At 52.0% G+C, this 18,163-nt stretch overlaps 3 protein-coding genes across 6 annotated transcripts in view; 2 read left to right on the forward strand and 1 right to left on the reverse strand.

Moving 5' to 3' along the window:
* Positions 1 to 9,477, forward strand: ZNF428 (zinc finger protein 428). Of its 4 annotated transcripts, none has more exons than XM_037516740.2 (3): positions 1 to 80; positions 2,451 to 2,642; positions 8,822 to 9,477. In XM_037516740.2, the coding sequence occupies exons 2-3, from the start codon at positions 2,567 to 2,569 to the stop codon at positions 9,322 to 9,324; spliced, it is 579 nt and encodes a 192-aa protein (XP_037372637.1). In that variant the 5' UTR covers positions 1 to 80; positions 2,451 to 2,566; the 3' UTR covers positions 9,325 to 9,477. The 4 variants fall into 4 exon arrangements, with proteins under 4 accessions (XP_037372637.1, XP_054553207.1, XP_037372639.1 ...); XM_054697232.1 differs by lacking the exon at positions 1 to 80 and adding an exon at positions 264 to 447; XM_037516742.2 differs by lacking the exon at positions 1 to 80 and adding an exon at positions 264 to 434.
* Positions 8,904 to 18,163, forward strand: part of IRGQ (immunity related GTPase Q) — a 19,705-nt gene continuing 10,445 nt past the window's right edge. Inside the window, exon 1 of the mRNA XM_037516737.2 lies at positions 8,904 to 8,943. The gene's annotated coding sequence lies outside the window, so the exon portion shown is untranslated. The remainder of the gene's footprint in view (positions 8,944 to 18,163) is intronic.
* Positions 15,076 to 18,163, reverse strand: part of ZNF576 (zinc finger protein 576) — a 3,758-nt gene continuing 670 nt past the window's right edge. Inside the window, exons 2-3 of the mRNA XM_037516743.2 lie at positions 17,933 to 18,030; positions 15,076 to 16,373 (exon numbers count right to left, since the gene is read on the reverse strand). Of these exons, the coding sequence (XP_037372640.1) occupies positions 15,946 to 16,373; positions 17,933 to 18,014 (510 nt within the window). The 5' untranslated portion in view covers positions 18,015 to 18,030 and the 3' untranslated portion in view covers positions 15,076 to 15,945. The remainder of the gene's footprint in view (positions 16,374 to 17,932; positions 18,031 to 18,163) is intronic.

The following is an 18,163-nucleotide window of genomic DNA, read 5'->3' on the forward strand; positions in this document are numbered from 1 at the left end:
CCTACCCCATTTGCGGCGCAGGCGCAGAGCCCGGGCGTGCAGCCGCCGCCGCCGAGCCGGAGCGGGGGCCGCCAGCACCGGTGAGTGTCCGGGGCCAGAGCGCGCGGGGCATGCCGGGAAACGGGCGCTACGACCCCATTGCATGATGGGAGTGATGGCTCCCGGAAAGCCGGCCGCGGTGTCGGGTCGTGGTGGCCTGAGGGCGAGACCCGGGCTTCCCTTTCTCCCCCCACGCGGCTCTGTGCTGCCCTGGGGCATCCTGGGAAACGGGATTCCCCGCCCTAAGGCATTGTGGGAAGCGGCTGGTCGTTACAGGCCTGGTGCATTCTGGGAAGGATCGTCCTGGGTCCTTGTGGACAGCTGGTCCCTTTTGTCACACCTTGCACTGAGCATCCCGGAAGCGTGGAGGGCTTCGACACAGAGCACCTTGGAAGGTGGTCATTATAGGTCTGAGGCATCTTTGGGAAGAGCTTTCCCAGGGCTTGGTCCTTATTGCTCCCTCTAAGGTTTTGCTCTGGCCTCCTTGCCCCAGCTTTGTGGGGATGGGTACCAATTGTCACCGAACAGGCCATCTTGGGAATTGGTTGCTGTAGGCTCTGGACATGGTGGGGTCTTGGGTACCGTGTTCACCTTATTGTAGTGAGGGAGCCTCATTTACGTCCCTCTGAGATCATGGGCGCCAGTCTGGCCCCCATAGTCATTGTAGGAATGGGACTTGTGCACCAAGGAATTCTACACCTAACACATGGGATACTCTGTAAGTGGCCCATGCAATGCACCGGGAGAAGGCTGAACTGGTGAGCGATGTCTCCCGGTAACCTCATAGGAAGTCCTGATTGTTCCTGTTGTATGCCATTTAAACTAGAAAACGTCCAGTACAAGTCGAGTTTCCGATAAACAAAATCTTTTAGAAATACACATTCCAGGTGTTGCGTGCACATCCCTTAACTGGGCATGTTTTTATTTACTAAATCTGGCTACTGTATCCAGGCCTAAAGCAGAATTCTGAAATTAAATGCTGGCAATAGGGTATTATAAGTACTCTCACCTGCCAATTATGAGGCCTCTCTTCCTTAAAAGTTCCGATCCAGGTGTCTTTAGAAAGCTTCCCATACCAATGATGCCCAACCTCCAATGCTCTAGCCTGGTCCAAGCTTCCATCCTAGTCTTTATCTTCTTAGTCTTCACCATCCCAGCATTAAAGTTGACATCTGGGCTTTGAAGGGACTGTTTATTCTCCACCACTGTCTCTACTTACTGCGCTCAGCACAGGCTTTGGCATATAAGAGGTGCAGCTAAAGCTGCCAGCCCCTTCACTAACTTGCTCTGTCTGGCTCTGCTGTCAGGGAATGAAGTGGGAAAACATAAGATGTCTTGTACATGTGAAGGGAGGTGAAGAGGGAAAGATGCCACAGTAAACTTCTTGGGAGAGGCAGAAGCTGGTGGGATTTGATCTAGGAAGTACGGAGGTGCTTGTGTTTGAGGTGGGTTTTGAAGGGTGAGTAGAAGTTTCTCCAGGCACATGAGGGAGAAGGAAGACATTTTAGACAAAAACAAAGTTTGTGCCAAGACCCATAGATGTGGAAAGGTCTGGCATGCTCAGGGGGAGATGAGAAGCCTGCAATGGCTGGAGTTTATAGAGGGTCGGGATGAGAGTAGGTATCACTAGTTAGTAGAGTACCTGCCCCATACCAGCAATTTATATTAACAAGCCTGCCTTTTTATGAGAGAAGTAGGATGGCATGACTTTAAATCCTACAACCTTGGGTTACTTGTTAGTCCTCTGCACCTCAGTTGACTGTGCAAAGGAGATAATAATCTGTCTCAACATGGTTTTGAGGGGTACTGGAGTTAAGCCCTGGAATCCCCTTTCTGTACAGAGAAGGAAACACACTAGAGAAGTTAGGTCATTTGCTTGAAGCTACACAGCTAGAATGTGGCAGGTTTAGGATTCTACCCTAGACACCATCTTGCCAAGGTGTAACATGATACAGAACTAGGGCTGGCATTCAGTTATTTTAAATACTGAAATACTTCCAGACTGGCTGGTGTATCATGATTACCCTAAGTAATCCCTAACCCCAGCTGTGACTTTGTTTCTCCCCCAGCCCCAGATTTTCTCACAGTTCAGCAACTGAAGGGTTAATTCCTGGCAGAGGACCATGTTCTGCTCAGAGTTCTGACTGGTGCCATGCTATTCCTGCTGTTAAATATTTAGAATGTTACCCCTCTACACCCCATTAAACCACAGATAGCTTTGTTGCCCAGAAGGGGAAATAAAAGCCTATAGTAGGGCCGGGCCTGCCACCAAGGCCCTTTAGGCAGTCAGGGACAGAGCTGGGGCCATCTTTACTCTGCCCGCAGCACTGAGCACACAACTGGGCCTGGGGAGGCAGATGCTATGTAAAAATTTATTGAGTCACCAAAGGCCTTTCCTTTCTCCTGTCCAGCATCCCTTTCTACCGGCTGACACTTTGCGTTAGAAACTTGTGACCGTGGAGAGCTGGCAGGGGAGGGACACTGCCCAGCTGTTGCTCTGCTCCTGTCTCCTGTCCTCTCCCCGGCCATGACAGAGACCCGTGAGCCAGCTGAGACTGGGGGCTACGCCAGCTTGGAAGAAGATGATGAGGATCTTTCTCCAGGTGAGACAGTCTTAGAGGTAGTGGTATTGGCTTGATTACCATATTGGCTTGGATTGGGGGCTCTGCTGAGATATTTTGGGGGGGAGTGGCTCCTTGTCTTGCTAGGGGTGCTATTCTGACTGGAACTCTGTGTCCTGCTGGGGGACCTCTTCCAGCTGAGACTTCTGGGGACTGCAGTTTGACTGGAATAGCTTTCCTTGCTGGAGGATCTATATTGGCCGTAATCTTTCTCCTTTCTGAGGGTTCTGGATTGGCTAGGCTCTTTTTCCTTTCCAGGGATTCTAAGTAGCTTGTTCTCTGTCTTGCCGGAAGATTGATTGTGATATGTCCACTTTGTGGGGATTCTAAATTGACTGTGAGCTCTTTCATTGCTGGAGGGTCCCGATTGGCTGCTACTGCTCTCCTTGCTGGGACTTCTGAATTGTCTGAGACTCCTTTCCTGGCTGGGACTCCTAGATTGTCTGAGACTCCTCCCCTTGGTAGGGCTTCTAGATCGTCTCTGAGTCTTCCCTTTGTCAGGACTTCTGGATTGTCTGAGAACCCTCTCGTTTCTGGGGCTTTTGGATTGCCTGTGAGCCCTCTCATTGCTGGGGTTTATAGATTGTCTGAGACTCCTCCCCTTGCTGGGGCTGCTAGCTCTCCTGTGAGCCTCCTCCTTGCTATGGCTTTGAGATCTGTGAGCCCTCTCCTTGCTGGGGCTTCGGGATCGCCTGTGAGCCCCTTCCTTGTTGAGGCTTGGGGATCGCCAGCGAGCCCCCTCCTTGCTGGGGCTTGGGGATCGCCAGCGAGCCCCTTCCTTGCTGGGGCTTGGGGAACGCCCGTGAGCCCCCTCCTTGCTGGGGCTTGGGGATTGCCAGTGAGCCCTCTCCTCGCTGGGGCTTGGGGATCGCCTGTGAGACCCCTCTGTGCTAGGGCTTCGGGATCTCCTGTGAGCCCTCTCCTTGCTGGGCCTTCGGAATCGCCTGTGAGCCCCCTCCTTGCTGGGGCTTGGGGATCGCCAGTGAGCCCTCTCCTTGCTTGGGCTTCCGGATTGCCAGTGAGCCCTCTCCTTGCTGGGGCTCCAGGATCGCCAGTGAGCCCTCTCCTTGCTGGGGCTTGGGGATCGCCAGTGAGCCCTCTCCTTGCTGGGGCTTGGGGATCGCCAGTGAGCCCCCTCCTTGCTGGGGCTTGGGGATCTCCTGTGAGCCCCCTCCTTGCTGGGGCTTGGGGATCTCCTGTGAGCCCCCTCCTTGCTGGGGCTTGGGGATCGCCAGTGAGCCCTCTCCTTGCTGGGGCTTGGTGATCGCCAGTGAGCCCCCTCCTTGCTGGGGCTTGGGGATCGCCAGTGAGCCCCCTCCTTGCTGGGGCTTGGGGATCGCCAGTGAGCCCCCTCCTTGCTGGGGCTTGGGGATCGCCAGTGAGCCCCCTCCTTGCTGGGGCTTGGGGATCGCCAGTGAGCCCCCTCCTTGCTGGGGCTTGGGGATCGCCAGTGAGACCCCTCCTTGCTGGGGCTTGGGGATCGCCTGTGAGACCCCTCCTTGCTGGGGCTTGGGGATCGCCAGTGAGCCCCCTCCTTGCTGGGGCTTGGGGATCGCCTGTGAGACCCCTCTATGCTGGGGCTTGGGAATCTCCTGTGAGCCCTTTCTTTGCTGGGGCTTGGGGATCGCCTGTGAGACCCCTCCTTGCTGGGGCTTGGGGATCTCCTGTGAGCCCTCTCCTTGCTGGGGCTTGGGGATCGCCTGTGAGACCCCTCCATGCTGGGGCTTGGGGATCTCCTGTGAGCCCTTTCCTTGCTGGGGCTTGGGGATCGCCTGTGAGACCCCTCCTTGCTGGGGCTTAGGGATCTCCTGTGAGCCCTCTCCTTGCTGGGACTTGGGGATCGCCTGTGAGCTCTTTCTTTACTGGGGCTTCTAGACTCACTGTGACTTCTCTCTCTTCTTGGGGTTCTGGGTCGGTCATAACTCTCCCCCTTGCTGCTGGTTCTAGACTGGCTGCGTCTTCTCATCTGGCTGGGCGTTCCCTTACGGGTACGGCTTCTTGCCCTACTGTATTTTCTCATCCACTCTACCACCACTGTGTCTCTCTTCCAACTGTGACTTCTTGGTCTTTGGGGCATTCTCGACTTGCTGTGGCTTCGAGACCTGCTGTGGGTGCTAGAATGACTGTGACTTCGGGTCCTGCTTGGCGTGCTAGAATGGCTGTGACTTCGGGTCCTACTGGGCACATTCCCCTGGTTATTATCATTGATCCTGCTGGACACATCCGTTGGACTATGACTCTGTTCCCTGCCGGGGGTGGTCATCTTGCTGTAACTCTTCAGCCCCGGTAATGGCAGAGACTGACTGTGACCTTGCTCCTCGAAGAGAAAGCTGGTGGGGCTGTAACTCTTTGCTCTACTGGATGCTGCAGCCAGCTTGGAGCTCTTCCTCAGACCTGAGGCTCCTGGTGGGCTGTCACTCTTCTCCCTGCTCACATTTCTAGGCTGGCTCTTACTCCTTTCTCGCTTGTTGCTTCTAGGCCGACTGTAACTCTTCCCCCTGTGCTGTTTGGGTTGGGAAGTAGGAGTTCTTGCTCTGCTAGGCACACCTGGTTTGGCATCAGGAGTTCTCAGCTTGCTGGGAGTGCTGGGTCTGCTGGGTGACCTCTTGGCGCCGCGGCTCCCTCTCCTGCCAGGAGTTCTGCCCCGACTGTGTGTGCCTCTCCGCTGGTGGCGTCTTACCCCACTGACCTTGCTAACTTTGCTGGACCTGGTGTCAGTGCTGGCCCTGCTGGATGTTCTTGCCTGGTTGCGCACTTGGGACTTGTTTCTTGGCCGATTGGAAGAGGTTGTCTTTGTTCTTGCCCGTTTAGTAGACTTGGTACTGCCTGGGCTCGTGATGGAGTTAGGAGCTGTTGAGGGGCTGTTGGGTGTTGCCAATTTGGCGGTGTTCAGGGAGGCATGAGCTTTGGGAGATGCTGTGGGTAGGGAGGCTCCAGTGGACTCGGGAGATGTGCTGGGCTTTGTGGATCTCATGGGTGGAGAAGGCATGGTGGGTGTGAAAGGCCTTGTGGCCCACAGTGGACGTGAAAGCTCTTGTAGTCATCATGGAGGATGCTGACCTTTCGCAGGCCAGCTGTGTGAAGTCATAGTGGGCATTGAATACCCTGGAGGGGGTGGTGTGAAGTCAGGGGTGGGAGGAGAAAGAGGGCTAGAAATGTTTCCTCTGTGTTTTGCAGCCACTTGGCAAATGTCCCCTGAGGTTGACTGATGCTCAGCATTGCTGGGAACATGGGAGATAGGTCAGGTCCAGGCCCTGCCTTCCAGGAGCCCACAGCCAGGTGCAGCAGGGTCACTGCCCAGATGGTCAACGTGTGTTAGAGGGGGAAGGAGAACCCAGATGAGAGAGACACTGACCACCTGGGGAGTCAGGGAGCACCTCGTGGTGGAGGTGATGTGTGCGCTGGCCTGAAAGAGGAGCAGGACTTGCTGATAGAGATGGCAGAGGCCACCCCAGGCAGGACAAGGGCAGAGGCAAAAGCCTGGAGGAGGAGGTCAGGGCCTTGGCACCAAACTGGTCCATTCAACCCACATTCCTGCGCTGGGCAATGTGGGGATCCTATGATGAGTCAGATCTGCCCAGGAGGGGGTTCCTATTCTGAAGGGGGAGACAGGCTGGGGCCCAGATGGCTACAGTCTCTAGGGCAGTGATGAGGGGGGGTCAGGGTGAGGGACCAGAGAGAGGCCTCAGGGTGCAGCCTTCGTAGAGGACAGGGCCTGTACTGGGTCCTGAAGGAGGAGGAGTTGGTTTGGCAGACAGAGTGGGGACCAGCATTCCAGGCAGAGGGACCAGCCCATGCCGAGGCCTCTGGAAACTTTGGTTAAATGGCCGGGAGGCGCCAGGACTAGTACAAGTTAAGGGAGAGCTGCAGGAGGGATGTTGGTCAAACATCTGTAACCCGTTCTCCTGGGCTGGGTGATGCTGAGGCCTCGGGGATGAGTCATGGCAGGCTTTCCCCCGGTCTGGTGGGGAACAGACTTTGGATAGTTCCAGCCCAAAGGCAAAAGAAAAATGACTGACTTCCTGGGATGAATAGATCTGGGGTGGCCTCACCAAGGAGGGGTGGCCTCCTACTGAGTCCTAAAGGATGATGGGGGAAATTAGAGCAAGACCTTCCCAGCAGAGGGAATAATGGCATGTGTAAAAACCTCAGAAATGGATTGTCTGTGCCAGTCACAGAGAGTGTTCTAGGGATGCAATGAGCCAGAATCCCGGGGTCTCCCTGGTGGCGCAAGTGGTTAAGCATCAGCACTATGAAGCAATCTGCAGCCACTGCAGCACGAGTTCGATCCCCAGCCAGAGGGGTGACCTAGATGGTGCAGCAGATCTCTTCTGATTCACCTGTTGTATTTCATAGATCTGCCAGTTCTGCTCCCCACTCTGTCTCTGGTGAATCCTCTCACTCCCCCTCCCTCGCATCTCTGGCCTGTACCCCAGTCCTTGTATGCATAAATAAATAAATCTTTAAAAAAAAAAATGAGGGCCTCCCCGGTGGCGCAGTGGTTGAGCGCTGGGTTGCGAAGCTGCCTGTAGCCTCTGCAGCGCCGGTTCAATCCCCGGCTGCTCCCCGGCCACCAGAGGAGGGTCCCACATGGCGCGCAGACCTCTCCTGCCGCCCGCTGCTCCCCTCAGCAGTGTACTTCAGTCCTTCTGCCTGCTCTGCTCCCTGCTCTGGCTCTGGTGAATTCTCTCACCCTCCCACGCTTCTGACTGTATCAGTGCTTGTATAAATAAATAAATAAATAAATAAATAAATAAATAAATAAATAAATAAATAAATATAAACCTTAAAAAAAAAATTAAAAAAAAAAAAAATGAGCCAGAATCCCTGCTGGGGGTGCAGACAGCACACATACCAGAAGGTGTTGTATAAAATGAGATGAGAAGAAAAACAGCAGAGTATGGATAGTGGGAATGCTGGGGGCGAGGGGCGGGGGGTTGCTGGTTAGATAAGGTGTCACTTCAGAGGTGGTTACTTGAATATGGCAGAGAAGAAGGGAGCAAACCTTAGTCCATCTGCAGAGAGGGTGGCAAAGGCCAGGAGGCAGGTGCATGCGGAACCCATGTAACGGGCTCAGTTGTAATAGGATCCCTCTGGGCTGCTGGAAGAAACTGAGGAAGGGACCTAGATGAATAAAGCGCAAGGCTGTGGCAGCCCTAACAGATGCTCTGGCCGGCCCCTGTCACTGCACTGAAGAAAATGGTATTTCTCACACTGCTGCCACTGTGAGGCTCCCCAACCCCAGCCGGTGCTCGTGTGCCACACCCCGAATGGACTGCTAATGTCACTCTTTCCTGTATATCAGAAGTTTTCTTCTTCTTTTTTTTTTTTAAGTTTTTTTTTGGGGAAAGATTTTATTTGTTGATGCATACAAGAGCTGGGGTGCGGGCCAGAGGTGCAGGGAGTGAGAGGATTCACCAGACTCAGTGGGGAGCGAAACAGGTGGATCTACTGAAATACGCTGCTCTTGGCAGCATGCGAGATGGGAGAGGTCTGCAGTGCCATGAGGGTCGGCTCCCTGGGCGGGGATCCAAATCATGCTGCAGTGGCAGCCAATAGCTTCATAGTGCTGAGACTTATCCCTTTGCGCCACCAGGGAGGCCCTTCTTCCTTTCTTTGAATCTAAACTTGTCCTAGACATGTCCTCCCTGTCCATGAAATAACAGTGTAAAATATTTTTAAGTCACTTAACCAGGTATTTCTATCGAAAACCACCTATACTTGTCCAAGCGTTTACCTCCCTAGAATGACCCATTGTAGGTCTTTACCCATATTTAGCTGTTCGCTGTTAGCTGTGTGACTGTAGATGAGTGAGTCACCCTAGTCTTTCTATGCCTTGATTTCCCCATTTGTCGAGGATAATAACATAATACTTCCCTCAAAGGGTAATTGTAAGGATTAGATGAGTTAATAATAAGAACAGGACTTAAAAAAGCAGTGGACACTGTTGCTTTATCATTAGTAAACTCCCAAATGGCAGCTTTTGCAAGACTTTCATTTGCTTCCTGCATGGATGCTGAGCCTCCCCTTATGGGGACCCATCCGTGGGGAAGGACAGGCTTGTGCCCCAGCTCCCTCCCAACACTGGCTCAGGGCAGGGACAGCCAGGCAGGCCCGCTGTCTTCTGATGCCATTCTCTTTCCAACTCTGGCCCCCTCCAGGCCCCGAGCACTCCTCTGACTCCGAATATACTCTCTCAGAGCCAGACTCCGAAGAGGAAGAAGATGAGGAGGAGGAGGAAGAGGAGACCACAGATGATCCCGAATATGACCCTGGCTACAAGGTGAAGCAGCGCCTAGGGGGGGGCCGCGGGGGCCCTTCCCGTCGGGCCCCCCGTGCAGCCCAGGCCCCGGGCCCCCCGGCCCAGCCCTGCCAGCTCTGTGGCCGCTCACCCCTTGGGGAGGCCCCTCCAGGCACCCCACCTTGCCGGCTCTGCTGCCCTGCTACAGCCCCCCAGGAAGCACCAGCCCCTGAAGGCAGGGCCCTCGGGGAGGAAGAGGAGGAGCCGCCTCGGGCTGGGGAGGGCCGACCAGCTGGGAGGGAGGAGGAGGAGGAAGAGGAGGAGGAGGAGGGCACCTACCAGTGCACTGAGTGTGAGGATTCCTTCGACAACCTTGGGGAGCTGCATGGCCACTTCATGCTGCATGCCCGGGGGGAGGTGTAGGCAGAGCCCCCCCACCCAGGGAGCTTGGCTGAAGGAGCGGGGTGGGAGCAGGGGGCTGAGGAAATTGGGGTGTTCATGGTGGTCATGGGGGTTGGGATATCTGTGTCGTCTTAGAGTAGATGTGTGAAGGCCAGAATAAAAGCCAAATTCTGTGTGTTGGCCCAGCATGTGTTTGGGGGGGTGTGTGCACCTGTGTGTACGCTTGTGTGTGTGAAGCTCACTCTTGGGTGTTTATGCCACCATCCCCCTGGGTCCTTGAGGGAACTTGAGTCATTGTTGCCAGTATCATTAACGTTTACTAAACGATTCCTGTGATTTATTCATAGAGCCCATAATGTAAAGGTTCAAACAAAGGAGTTTTGTTTCTTGCTCACGTAATAGTCCATGTGGGTGTTTCAGAGGTGGTTTGGGGCTCTAGGCCATCACTTCAGCCTTCTGCCATCCACATGGTTCTGGAGGGCTGGTGGTGCCTGGGAAGAGGCAGGAACTGGGAGCAGCACTGTTACAAAGTTCTCTGACCAGCCTGGGCCAGAAGTGGCCAGACTGCCTCCATTCTGCTCCTTTGTCGAGAACCTAGTCAGGTGTCCGAGCTCACCGCAAGGGCATCTGGGCGGGCGGCTTAGCCAAGTACCCAGAAGCACGAAAGGTTTTGTGGAGGACAGCTCATGCTCTGCCACTTTGCCTAAGAACCATCACAAAGAGGACTTTAATTATAATCATAGCTGTGCCTCCTGAGAGGCAAGTGCCAGTCCCAGAGCTTTATATATATTGACTCGGAGAAGTGCATCTAGGAACTTACGAAAATAGAACCTTAATTATAATCACAGCTGCCGTTTTCCCAGCACTCAGAGAACGCTGCACTTTATTTGCATGAGATCATTGGGCCTCACAAGGACTCGGTGAGGTAGGGACTGCAAGCCATTAAATCATTTAACAAATACCTTTTGAGGCCCTGCCGTGTGCTAAACATAGGGACTACACCAGGGAATAAAATAAAATCCTTGTCCTCACAGTTTATATGGGGTGGGAGGATGCAGAAAGGGGTCACTGGTGGGTACAGACAGTAAACAAGATGTACCCTCTGCTGGGTGATGGTAAATGCTGTGGAGAAAAATAAAAGAAAAATGGAAGTGGGGTGTAATTTCAACTAGTGTAGTCCTCTCTGAGAGGGACCTAAGCAGAGATCTGAAGTGGGGGGGGCGTGTATCCCTCATGGAAAGTGTGTTCCAGGCAGGAGTCTGCCCAGTGTCAGGGAGGCCAGAGTTGGGGGGGATGGGGGGCAGGGCAGGCAGTGCTGTAAGGATGAGGTCAGAGAGCAGCTAGCAGAGGGCGAGTTCATTAGCCTTGAAACTTCGGCTCTCTACCGCTTTCTCTCTGTCTCCTAATTCACAGAAGCTTGGCTCTGCAGTTCCTCTGAAAATAGATGCCTGATTATAATGACAGCTACCATTTACTGTGCATCACCTGTGTCCCAAGCCCTGTTCTCATGCCCTTTACCTGTGGTAACTCAGAAGCTTGGCAACTAAGAGCCTTTAAGAATAAACCTGAATTACTGCAATGGCCATCATTAAATCAGTGCTCACAGTGGACCAGGCCCACTAGATAGACAGTTGCTTGGGGTCCTTATGAGGTTGGGACTGTTTTGTTTTGTTTTTTTTTTTTTTCCCCCACATTAATTCAACAGGGATTTATAGAGCATCTACAAGATACAGGCACTGTTCTGGAAGCTGGGAATAGAGTAGTGAGCATTATGAACAAAAACTCCTTGCCTTGGTGGATAGGCATTTATAATATCGAGAATGTGGGAGGTAATGAGTGCGGAAGAGGACAGGGAAAGGGAGTTGGGGGAGCAGTTTCAAATAGGTCAGAGAAGGGTTCACCAAGAAGGGGAGATACCAGAGCAAAGACCTAGAGGAGAGGAGTCAGGCCCCATGACTTTATACATTAGGTATAAAGGCTCTGAGGGGGAAGCCTGTTGGGGATGTTTGTGGAAGAGCACATGGAGCCACAGGGCAGTTGCTGCAGAAGGCATGGGAAGACTGGCGAGAGATCAGACAGGTGCCAGGCTCTGTAGGCCATTATGCTGACTTTGGCTTTCTCTGCAAGAGGGGTGTAGGGGCTGATAGCGTGACTGTTTCACAACTGCTACCGCTGGGCACCGAGAGACTGGGTTACCACTAGAGGTCACACTAGTAAGAAGCAGAACCCATGTTTGAATGCAGACAGCTGGATGCAGGGCACACATTCTTAGCCACTAAGCCACACACCAAAAACGGCAGTCTGGCCAGAGGCACCATCTGGCTGCAGGAGTGTATTTAGTCTCCAGAGGTGAGGTTTTTTGATCACATTTAAAAGTTGGCAGATCTCAAAGAAAAATGGAGGTTTCTCACTTCTCTTGGGAAATTGTGAGCTCTGGATTGCGGAACCCACAATCCCATGGGATTGATTAGTAGGGGTTATCTGTATTTGGGGAATTCCCACATGAGCTGTCTCCCCCATTCCCCACGGCCTGGCATCTGGACCAATCCTAACAACCTGCTTGCTTCATTTACTTATGGTACCTGCTTGGCCCCAAGGAGTATTTGCATTTACTCATTTCTTACATCTTTGTTAATTTTTGGATAGTACTTGATTTCTCTCCTCAGGGGTCATTCCTGTGGTTCTCCCACCAGTATATGTATTTTTGATGCCTGTTATAGTATCTTAGACCAAAGCATTTTTCAAAACCCACTTTTTTTTCCCAAAGATTGATTTATTTATATAAGAACCGGGGTACAGGCCAGATGCACAGGAGGGTGAGAGGATTCACCAGAGACAGAGCCGGGAACAGAGCAGGCAGACTGATGAAATACACTGGAGGTCTGCTGCGCCATGTGGGATCCTCGCCAGCCGGGATCGAACCGGCCCTGTAGAGGCTGCGGACAGCTTCACAGCGCAGCGCTCAACCGCCTGCGCCACCAGGGGAGGCCCTCAAAACCCATTTTTAATCCTAGAATTTCAGAATCCTTGAATCTCAGAAACTTGACATTTATCCACTCTTTGAGCTGAGACTTTCATGCCCACTTGGTCTAGCAGAATCAGACATTCACAGCAATTGGATGGATTTGATTTCCCGGGGTGGCATGTCTGAGCCCTCTTCTGCTCTGAGAGGGCTTTCTAAGCACAAATGGAGAGAGTTGTGCACCCACTGGCAAAAAGTCCTAACGACCATGAGAGAGACACTGGGATCAAGAGACCTGGTCTGTTGCCAGTGGGGTCCCATTTACTCAGGGTCCCAGTCAGGATGTGAGAACCAAGCCAGGGATTGCAAAGAGAGGGTTCGATACAGGGAATTGGCTACATAGGTGTTAGAAGGCTGAAAGAAGAAACTTGGAAAAGTGAGGTGCCCAGAAATTAATTATGTATAAGAAGCTCCCACCTCTTGGACTGGGATGTGAAAAAAGAGAAGTGACTTGACCAGGATCCAACAGCAGCTTGGAGGTAGCAGGCAGAGCAGTTTGGAGACTGAAGGCTGGGGTAAGCAGTAGTAAGGCTCAGGAATTCGGAAGTAGAGTGTGGGGTTAACTAATAACACAGCAGTTTATTAGGGAAGGGGCTGCCGAGTCATGTTGACCCATTTTGCAATTCCCTTTGTCATCCAAGCAGCTGTTTCTCATGGAGGAAGTCTGGGGTTTGGACTGATAAAGATTTGGAAGTCACCAGGGGTGCTATTTAGAGTATTAGGAATCTATGACATCTGGAGAGTGTGGAGAACAGGAAGTCAAGGGTGTACTTGGGCAGGCTGCTGTCTGCCTTGGGAGCATGTATGGGATTAGATACGCAGGTTTCAGATTGGGGGAGCCTTTTTGGGAATGGTGGGAAACATCTGGGTCAGAAACCTTGGAGCTTTCACGTAATGTCACAGGAAATAATTTGGCTTTGAAGTTGAAATTTTAGGAAAAATGATGGCAAGTGATTCCATAAACCCATGTCACTCCAGCAGAGATGTAAGATAGCGGACCCTACCCCAAATCTCTCTCTCCCCCTCCCCACACCTTTCCCCCTGTTAGCGGTGGTATCCTCGAGCAGGAATCCCTGCTTCTATGCTCAGAGTGGGTTGTATGTCTATCAGTTAGACAGGGATTGGCTAGCTTGTTGTAGAGGGCCAGATGGTAATTATTTTAGGCTTTGATCCAAACTACTCAAATCTACTGTTCTACATAAAAGCAGTCATAGACTGTACGTAAGTGAATGAGCATCACTGTTCCAGTAAAACTATTTGCAAAACCAGGCAGCGGGGTGGAGTTGGCCATAGTTTGCAGGTCCCTGCTTAAGTTGTAAATCCTGCTTCACATGACAGACTCAAAGTAATGGAACTTATAAAACAGCATGGAAGTGGGTATGTTCTAGGGCTGGTATGGGGGCTCCACACTCTGATGTTGACCAGAGACCCAGGCTTCTGCTGTCTTGTTGCTCCATCCCATGTGTTGCTCTCATGGCCCAACTCATGGACATGGTTGGATACTGTGTTCACATTCCAGGCAGGAAGACAGAGGAAAGGCATGTCCCTTCCTGAAGCTTGAGGACTCTACCCAGGAATTCAGCCAGTACTTAGTCACATGGCCACATCTAAATGCACAGGAATCTGAGAAAGTTACTCTTTGTAGCGCCTGTGGGCTTAGTTAAAAATGGAGCACTAGCTATCACCCTCTACTACATCCATCTCCCCTATGGGCTTTAAAAATAGCCCTCGGGCCTCCCCGGTGGCGCAGCGGTTGAGCGCTGGGTTGCGAAGCTGCCTGCAGCCTCTGCAGCCGGTTCGATCCCCGGCTGCTCCCCAGCCACCGGAGGAGGGTCCCACATGGCGCGCAGACCTCTCCTGCCGCCCGCTGCTCCCCTCAGCAGTGTCCTTCGGTCCTTCTGCCTGCTCTGCTCCCCGCTCTGACTCTGGTGAATTCTCTCACCCTCCCGCGCTTCTGACTGTACCCAGTGCGTGTATAAACCAAACAAACAAATAAAAATAATAAATAAATAAGACATGCCTCTAGAAAATTAAAAAATATATATATATAAAAAAATAAAAATAGCCCTCAATCTAACTAGCCTCTGATTTTTTTTTTTAAAGATTTCTTTATTTGTACAAGCATGGGGTACAGTCAGAAGCACGGGAGGGTGAGAGGATTCACCAGAGCCAGAGTGGGGAAGAGAACAGGCAGACTGACGAAATACACTGCTGAGGGGAGCAGCGGGCATGGCAGGAGAGGTCTGCACGCCATGTGGTACCCTCTCCGGCGGCTGGGGATCCAACCGGGGCTGCAGAGGCTGCAGGCAGCTTCACAGTCCAGCGCTCAACCGCTGGGCCACCAGGGGAAGCCTGTAGCCTCTGATTATTGTATGCGGGGCATCCACCATTGTCTCTAGGAACAGGGCAGGTAGTCAAGGGAGGAAAACTGGCCTGGTGGGACTAGTTTCCAGTCTGATGGGAACACCCAAGGCTCAGCCTTAGCTTGCTGTTGCTTCTGCCTTGCTCCTGAAAATAATAGACACCCAGGGTTGTGCCTTTCAAGAGCTGAAAACAGGATCTTCCTGGGAAATCGCCAATGTAGGCTAAGTACAACAGGAAACAGAAGGTATCTCTGTTTGATTCCAAACCAGTTTCTCCACAGGGCTAGGCCAGCTCTGCCCAGAGCTTCCTTGCTCCCTGTGCCCTTCGTATGCTCTGTGGGAATTGCTGCTCAAAACCAGAGATCCCTGTGTATTTAATATAGGCCTTCTGGGTTTTTGTTTTTTTTTTAAATATAGCAACTTTATTTTTTTTAATTATGATAATATATTAAAAAAGTCTGCAAGGAAATTTACTAGAACATTAACAATGGTTATTTCAGAATGGGTAATTTTTTTGGTAGCACAGCAGGCATTGGCATTTACTTTTTACTTACACCTTTCCTGTTTTTAGATACTACTTCTGTTATTCATGCCCTCTCACCTACATATATAAAAAATAAAATTCCATGACCAGAATAATACACAAAATTATTTAAATGGGCAATAAGTTATCTGGAGGGCCCAATGCCCTGTCCTCTCCTTAAGAAAGCCTGGTGGCGTGGGGGGCTTGGGCAGACAGGGACTGAAATTGCAACTCCCAATGGTTCAGAGTACAATTCCCAACTTTGCTGTCCCATCCCCAAAGGTATAAGTTGTTTCACATCTGGGATCCATAGGTGGCCTTACAGGCCAACAACACCTCGCCTCCCTGCCCCCATCAGGCAGAGCCAGGACAATTCGCTTCCATAGCCCATGGCATCCATCTGGGAAGAATTAAAGGTGATTACACAATCTGCAGCTAGTTGTAATTTCAACTATTTAATTGGGAACAAGGGAGATACACAGAACAGTTTTCCTTCTCTTTCTTGCTCATTTTTGAAAACAAAAGATCTCACTATTGTCTGATTTCAGAGTTTCCCTGAAGGCCTGTGTGTCCTCCAAAAATTGAAGCACAAAAGAATATCATCTGGGTCCTGTTTATCAGGAGCCCTTTGCTTTTTCCATGGAGGGAAGCAAATCTCAAGGTCCCCATCCCATATCACAGGAGGACCCCATGAGCCAGAGTCTCCATTGTCCCGGGGAAGTCGTAAGCCCCACTCAGAGCTCCCCCCGGGCATGCCGGATGTAGTGTTGATGCAGCCCAGCTTCCTGGGCAAAGTCCTGGCCACATTCAGTGCAAGCAAAGGGGCCAGGAGGGGTGCGGGCCTGGTGCGCCTGGCGGTGCCGCCTCAGGGAAGCAGCCTGCCCAAAGGTCTTACCACAGTCGGGGCAGGGGAAGGTGGGCTGGGCAGAGGTAGGTGTGGCTGGCAGGGAGGGCCTGGTGAGTGGACCGTGGCTGCGCTGGTGGGCGATCAGGGCCTTGGAACAGGGGAAGGATCGGGCGCAGGTGAAACAGATGAAGAGGGCCCCCTGCAGCTTCTGAGCCACGAAGTCCGCTGGGTGCTCCCGCTTCAGGTGACGCTCCTGGAACTTGGAATCAGCGAAGGTGATGAGGCAGCGAGTGCACTGCAGGGCCCCCAGGTGGCCTGAGGGATGTGGGGAGAGGTCGGGGAAGGCCCCAGGAGTCTCCAGGACCTCTCCTAAGCTCCAGAATCATGCCAACAATTAACAATGGTTAGTATGTGCAAAGCTCAGTAGTGCTGAACAGTATGGGCAACTATTACTGGACCTGTTCTATAGATGAGTAGATGGAGGCTCAAGAGGTTAGGCAACTTGCCCACAGTCACGAGGCCAGTGGAGTCAGAATTGGAACCTGGGGGTCTGCCCTTCCAACAGAGCCTTATAATTAAAGCACAGCCTCTGGAGCCCGACTGCCTAGAATTAATCCTGGCTGTTATATGTCAACGTGGCTACCTTCATCAATGGCAAGCTTTCCCCTTTTGTAGAACAGCCAAGGTAAGGACAAGGCTCCTTAGCTGGAAAATGGAATAATTACCAGTATCTACTTCACAGGGTTGTTGGAATTAACTTGCATAAAGCGCTTAGAACAGTGCTGCACAATGGTTTGCAATTACTATCCAGAAAGAGGAAAGCAGCCTGACACATGGGATCAGGCCTGGCACTCTGTGAGGCCTTGGTGTTCTACTGAGCATCGAGTTTCATGGAACATTGTCACAGAAGGCTGCGCTATTACGAGTAAATTAAGATAAGACCATCCCATAGTAATACTGCACACAGACAAATCATGGGCATTGTCCAAGCCACAAAAGTGACCAAACATCCCCCTCTCCTGGCTACTGATAAGAAGTGGTGGCATCTGTCCCTTCAGCTTTTCCAACCCTGACTTTCACCTTGGCTAGTTTCTTCCTCCTAGATGTATTAAGGTTGTCAACCACACAGTTGCCTCTGCTTCCTGGCAGCATCCAATCAAGAGCCAAGCCCTTCTTCCTGGAAACCTTCCCCATACCACAAGCCCAGGGCCTTTCATAAGCCCGGGCCCTCCTACTGAGATTGCCCTAGGTTCCCCCATGTTATCTGTGCTTCCCTAGGGCAATGAGTAATAAACCCAACTTGTTAACTACAGATGTGTTCCTGCTGATCTCTGGCTGCAGGTGTGGGGGCTATGGCCCTCCTCTCTGCCTCAATTCCCCCATCTGAAGGCGATAGACCCAATTCCACAGAATCTGTTAGGACTGAACTAAATAATGAAAAACTCTTAGAACACCTCCAGCACATAATAAAAATTCTACAGACTGTTAAATATCAAAGCGGCTACCTTCACTAATAGCAAGCTTTCCCCTTTTGAAGAACAGGGAAACAGAGCCAAGTCACTCAAAGTCTGAGGCAGAGTTGGCACCAAAGCTGGGGTGCCTGTCTGTCTGCCCAGTCACCTTTCCCACCCCAATCCTCTCGATGCCACTCTGAACTGCATACCATTCCTGCTCATGTGGACAGCTGAGTGGGTACATCCAAGTCTAGTGTAGGTTATGGCTGGGAGTGGCTGTTCATGGTAGGGCAGCTCGGGGGCCACTGCAGCCCCTTTCCAACAAGCAAGTCCCTGCAACACCTTGGACGTTGAAATGCTAGAGAAATCCTTTTAGCATCAGCTTCTGCATCCCACCCTCCTCTGGCCAGAAGTACTCACAGATGTTGCCTCCTGGACTGCGGGGATTCCTCTCCTTGGATGAATCCTGTTCTCTGGTCTCTTCCGGGTGCGCACCTTCCATAGTGACTGGGACCCTTCTGATGAAGAGAGGAGCACGCAAGACAGAATAATAAATGAAGTCGCTCATCTGTCCCCAACCTTAGAAGACCTTCGGTCCTATGACCTCTGAGAGGCTCTCCTGCCAGCCTTTCACACCTCTGGTCCCCACCC

This window comes from Talpa occidentalis, unplaced genomic scaffold (genome assembly GCF_014898055.3).
Source record: "Talpa occidentalis isolate TD23 unplaced genomic scaffold, MPIMG_talOcc4v2.1 talOcc4.17, whole genome shotgun sequence".
Lineage (NCBI taxonomy): Eukaryota > Metazoa > Chordata > Mammalia > Eulipotyphla > Talpidae > Talpa > Talpa occidentalis.

Bases quoted from the DNA above. Each gene is read 5' to 3' on its own strand.
- ZNF428 (XM_037516740.2), top strand. From the start codon at position 2,567: ATGACAGAGACCCGTGAGCCAGCTGAGACTGGGGGCTACGCCAGCTTG. The intron at 2,643-8,821 runs GTGAGACAGTCT...GGCCCCCTCCAG, and splicing joins TGATGAGGATCTTTCTCCAG to GCCCCGAGCACTCCTCTGAC.